This window comes from Nematolebias whitei, chromosome 14 (genome assembly GCF_014905685.2).
Source record: "Nematolebias whitei isolate Nwh7 chromosome 14, NemWhi1, whole genome shotgun sequence".
Classification (NCBI taxonomy): Eukaryota; Metazoa; Chordata; class Actinopteri; order Cyprinodontiformes; family Rivulidae; genus Nematolebias; species Nematolebias whitei.
This window is the reverse complement of record NC_056511.1, coordinates 615,552-621,662: the sequence shown is the minus strand read 5'-3', so window position 1 is coordinate 621,662 and position 6,111 is coordinate 615,552. Positions and strand designations below refer to the sequence as shown.

At 38.2% G+C, this 6,111-nt stretch overlaps 1 protein-coding gene across 1 annotated transcript in view; it reads right to left on the bottom strand.

The window, feature by feature from the left end:
* Nucleotides 1-6,111, bottom strand: part of mat2b (methionine adenosyltransferase II, beta) — a 130,451-nt gene that overhangs the window by 26,025 nt on the left and 98,315 nt on the right. The window contains exon 5 of the mRNA XM_037687737.1: nt 2,556-2,752. Coding sequence (XP_037543665.1) covers nt 2,556-2,752 — 197 coding nt within the window. The remainder of the gene's footprint in view (nt 1-2,555; nt 2,753-6,111) is intronic.

The window sequence follows — 6,111 nt, the reverse complement described above, 5'->3', positions numbered from 1 at the left end:
GGGAAGAATCAGTTTTGTTGTGCGTTTCCTTGACTGATGAAGCCTTCTGGATGGAAGGTGAAACGTTTCAGCACAAAAAATAAACTGTCCACATGATCTGACTGAAACTTGTTGGATTGTATACCTGGATTATTGAGCATGGACTTTTTTGGACTTTTAAAAAAAAATAATTTATGTGATTGTTTAAAGTTTTTTCATTTTATTTTTTAAATATGGGGCAGATATTACAATAATTTTTTTTCTTCTTTCTGCACTCTTTTCATTCAATGTTTTTTTTTTGTCTTTTTGATGAATTTGTTGTTTATTTTGTTTCTTTTAAATGAACGAAAAAATGAATTAAATAAAAAAGTAAAATAAAAAATTAAATGGCTTCAAACATTGCTAGGTTCATGGCATAAACAAATAGACATGTTCCTGTTCTTAGTATTTTACATCACTTTATAACGTAGCTGTTTTTGTTTCGTTTATAGATATATATACATATATGTATATACAGGTATATAAATGCTGCAAAATGAATTCCAACAACAGAAGCATCCAATTTGAAAAAAAAAAACTGCTATAAACTGACATTGTCATTTTTCACCTCAAAGACAACTGTAAAACAAATAACCAGAGAAAAACCAAAGTTAACCCTAACCAAGTTTTTACACAGAGCCTCTGTGAGTTGTGCAACTGAACCCCCTGCATTAAGGGTTTCAACACGTTTTGACACATTTCCTTATCTTTTTCTTTTTCTTTTAAAAGACCAAGACTGGTGAATGGGCCTCAATGAATTTATTTTTTTATATCTTGATATTTTAGAGTGCATAACTGTGGACTTTTCATTCATTACATTATTATTATTATTATTGAGAGATCTCTCTTCCTCTTATGAAATCGGTGAAATTGGTTTATTTCAGACACTCTTTATTTTCCTACGTAAAGTCTAATCAGTGAGACAATTCAGTTTTGTTTGGCGTAACTTTTGTGAAGGAGTGTGTGAGCGGCAGATTATTTTGAAGTTTCGGTCGGAACAGCTGATTTTTGTTTATACAGCTGCTATACTATATCTTGACTAGAAGTATGAAGCTGTGAAATCTTTCATTTTCTACAACTGATAGCAGTTGGTCATTAATTAAGATGAAGTTTAGCAACTTCTCAGTAAACATTCGAGCTCCGGGGCTTCAGCGACGTCTTCTTTTTGTTCAGTCTGAAGCAAGCAGTCTTGATTTCCACTGTCCTGCTGTCCTCACACATGTCCTGTATCAGTCTAACATACTTTTCTGCCACTCCAGATTTCCTCATGCAACACCACACCTCCTCCCTCAGCACCCTGTCAGATGCTTTTTCTAAATCCTCAAAGACACAATGGAGTTCTTTCTGACCCTCTCTGTACTTCTGCATCATCTGTGGTGCTCTTTCTTGGCATGGAACAATACTGCTGCTCAAAAATAGGTTTCTGTTCAGTACTCAGTTATATTTGTCCATGAAACCCGATGAATCTAATCAGTTACTTAAGTTACAAGCATGTCTTTAAGACATAAAAACTTGGATGACCCTTAATTTTTTGCTTTTAAATTCAGACAAGACTGAAGTTTTGATTTTTGGACGTGAGCATCTTAGGAATAAATTTTCCAGGGTTTCACTTTCTCAGGATGATATTAGTTTGGCTTCAGTTCTAATTTTAAAAACCTTGGTGTTATTTTTGATCAGGACTTGTATTTTAACCCTGACATGTAATATCACTAATGTAAGAAACATCTCGCCCAAAAGTGACAAGATCACTTCATCCAGATCTTTACAAAATGTATCTTTCTCCTCCTCATCACATCCAACCTGTGGAGCATAACCACTGACAACATTTAGCATCAGACCTTCTACTTCTACCTTCAGACACATCACCCTATCTGACACTCTTTTCACCTCTACTACATTCTTTGCCAACTCCTCCTTCAGGACCACCCCTACTCCATTTCTCTTTCTATCCACACCATGGTAAAACAGTTTGAACCCTGCTCCAATGCTGTGAGCCTTGCTGCCCTTCACTTGGTCTCTTGGACACATAAAACATCTACCTTCCTTCTCAGCATCATGTCAGCCAGCTCTCTACCTTTGCCTGTCATTGTCCCCACATTTAGAGTTGCAACCCTCAGTCCTACATTCTTCACTTTCCTCTTCTCCCTCTGTCTCCTGACATGTTTCTCTCCTCGTGGTCTTCGACTAACAGTAGCACAATTTCCGCCGGCCCCCTGTTTGTCAACAGCACCGGTGGCGGTCGTTGTTAACCCGGGCCTCGACCGATCCGGTATGGTTTCACTTTGATGAACTCATATTATGGTTTTGGCAAAAGTATTTTACATCAGATGCCCTTCCTGACATAAGCATTTACCGGGGCTTGAGACCAGCACAAGAGATACACTGGCTTGTGCTCCCCATTGGCTGGTTTCTGGACTGAATTAATCTGTACTATAATAATCTGGAGTGGATTAATCTGAACTGGGAGAAACTCTGTTGGACTCAGAGATAAAGGAAACAGAATCAAAGAGGTGAAGAGGTGGGGCTGTGGAACACACCTGTCTCACTCTCTCACAGAGCTTCCTGCACACAGACGCTACGTCTCGAGCATCGGTGGGGAATCTCTGCTGGCAGTGGTCCAGCGTACAGCTCTCCTCCGTCGCCTCTTGAACCTTCAGCCACAGAGCCGTCACAGCACTCTCGGTAACAAACTCGACCTCCCCGAACAGCACAGGGACACGCAGGATCACAGCACCTGTCAGACAGGTGTGAAGGTTTGGTCAGACGTTTCCACTCATGTGAACACAACTTCGTCTATAAAGAACATCAATCAAGCAAAGTGTAAAAAGACAAACACAGGTCAGAACATGAAAAACACACTAAAGATGTGAAAACAACTAACTTTAACTACTTTTATTACATAAGTGTAGTGAAGCAGGGGACAGCTTTGCTGTATCTTCACTACTAATTAATTATTCTTAAAGCTAGTTCAAGCACAAAGAATATTAATTATTTAATTACAACGGATTCTTTCTTTTTTGAGTTAAATTATGTGTCGTGTGACTGAGATAACTGTGAGGATTGTTTAATCAGTGACATGAGACGCCATTTTATGTTTGACCCATCAGAATAAATGCGGTCATTTATTTAACAGAATCAAAACTTAACATCAAAACATGTACACATTGATTTGCTGATCTGTTTCTGATTAATAAAAACTTGGCACGCTTTACTAACAAGACAACAGAACATTACTGATTGAGGCATCTAGATTACTGGCAAAATAGAAAAGTTTAAGCGAAGAAATGGAGCAGTTTGAAAGGAAGATGGATGAAGGAATATGTATGTTTGTTGACCAGAATTAGCACGCTTCTTTCAACACCAGCTCAAACCCCCGGTCCGCTTAGTGCGCGACACTCGTGACGTCTCTTTACCGTTGTAGTTGATGGACAGCTCCAGTATAGAGGTCCCTATGCACGCTACCTTTACAGCATCTCCGGTCAGGGTGGCTAGTCATCGTCAGAAGTTGTGTGGTTTACTCCGTTCAACAGAACAAGCTTCCTTCGAAGTTGTAGGGCGTTATGCCCGGGTGAGTTCACAGCGAGGCGCTGTGACTCCAGCTGGGATGGACAGACCCTCGTCTCACGGTCAAATCCATCAGCTATTGATTAAATCTGAAAGTTCCTTAGGAACTCTCAGGAAGACTCCATAGTCCCAAGAAAGACTCAGGAAAACTGAGTAAGACTCCAGGAAGACTGAAGCAGACTCAAAAAGACTCTAGGAAGACTCCGGTCAAAGATTCAAGAAGCCTCTAGGAAGACTGAATAGTTCCAGGAAGTGTTGACTTTTAAAGAGTACTCACTTCCGGTCACTTAGCACTTCCTGATTGGTTGAAACGACCAGCAGGGCCGGTGTTTCAGCGATGTCAGAGGGTTATTAGGAGTCAAAAAGACAGCAGAAATGTTTAGGAACGTTTAGTACAGACAGAGAAATGTTTTGAAGAAGTGAGAAACTTTGCAGGTGCTAGCTTCTTATTTACTGTCTGCTAGGTTTAAAAACAAGACACTTCGTTCTAATAACTTGCTTTCTGACTTTTGACCGACGTCACTACTCCTCATTCAGACTTAACTTGATTTCTAAGTCTAATGAGGTTTAAAAATCATTAATACTGTTTCACAGTTGATTTAAAATGAGTGGTTCACTTCAACATTTAGAAATGGTATGAACTAAACACACTTTGATTATCAAGATATTGTAAAATAGTAATGATAATGTAAAAAGAAGAGTGTTCTGTCAATTGATTAATTCAGGATACAATTAAATAGTGTCTTGATGAGCTAATTTGTATTTCTGGATTCAAATCAATGAAATAACAGTTCCTGTCCCATGAAGGTCTTCAGAGACAGATTGATGTCGGAGGCCTAGTTCACTACATAAGTAAACAACTACAACAATACATCAAATGAAGAGATCAGCATTAACTTCTCACTATGGATTAAAGCCAGGGAGGAAAGAAATGTTTCAAAACAAGATAAAAAAAGAGAAGGTTTTGGCAAAGCCCCAGCAAAAACACTATCATCCCTGAGTCTGCACCTCATGATAGCACATTTATGTCCCTTTTGCACCGCTCCTACTCAGCCCTGCTCAGATCAGCCGGATTTGCACCGAACTTAAGGATGGATTCTGGAGGTGTGTCCAGAATCCAAAATCCTGCTAACGAACTTTTAATGAACTTTAGTTCACCGAATGAGAGTTCTGTGATGAGTTAAACTCAAAGCAGTCTGCTCCTCAGATAAATAATATTAAATTATTATTTTATAGATGAATATTTCTATTCAGTCCCTGAGACGACTTCTGTTGTGACTTGGAGCTTTAGAAATAAACTGAATTAAATCTGATGAACCAGATCCTACAAAAACATTTATATTTAAAATTCCATATTTTTCTTCATTATTTGATGTATTTGCACTCATTTTTGATATGTGCTTTAGTTTCTTGTATACAGATTTTATTTTAGTGATTTAAGTGACGGTCAGTGATCATTGTTATTTCTCACCTTACTGACTTTGTCTTTAAAATAATAAAGAAAAAGTTGGCAATCCTCATTTGAAGAAATAAGAACAATCAAACAGTGATTTAAAGTTTAATTCTTGTTTAGTGATTTGTACATCTGTGGGTTAGAATAAAGTTGAACCAAAGGCTGTGTCTCTTCTTTAAACATATACAGGTCCTTCTCAAAAAATTAGCATATTGTGATAAAGGTCATTATTTTCCATAATGTAATGATAAAAATGAAACTTTCATATATTTCAAATTCATTGCACACCAACTGAAATATTTCAGGTGTTTAATTGTTTTAATACTGATGATTATGGCATACAGCTCATGAAAACCCAAAATGCCTGTCCCAAAAAATTAGCATATTTCATCCCACCAATGAAAGACAAGTGTTTTTAATACAAAATCAATCAACCTTTATTTATACAGGTAAATCCCATTGAGCCTCGAGGACTCATTTACAAGAGAGACCTGATTTCAACAAAGAAAGATGACAACAATGGACAACAGCAACAACAATAAACAGTTATAAAAAGTCATAATATATGGGGTTTTTTTTGTTGTTGTTTTTTGTTTTTTTACAAATAGGATGGCTAAAAGGAAAAGGTAACAAAAAAACAAAAAAAAAACAGCTAGATTCTAAGGCGAATGTAAAAAACTAAAAACAGGAACATGTCAGCATTGGTCCCTGCCAATTGGCTGTTCTTCTTCAAAAAACGCCAACCTTCAAATAATCATGTTCAGTTATGCACTCAATACTTGGTCGGGAATCCTTTTGCATGAATGACTGCTTCAATGCGGCGTGGCATGGAGGCAAACCGCCTGTGGCACTGCTGAGGTGTTATGGAGGCCCAGGATGCTTCGATAGCGGCCTTAAGCTCATCCAGAGTGTTGGGTCTTGGTCTCTCAACTTTCTCTTCACAATATCCCACAGGTTCTCTATGGGGTTCGGGTCAGGAGAGTTGGCAGGCCAATTGAGCACAGTAATACCATGGTCAGTAAACCATTCACCAGTGGTTTTGGCACTGTGAGCAGGTGCCAGGTCGTGCTGAAAAA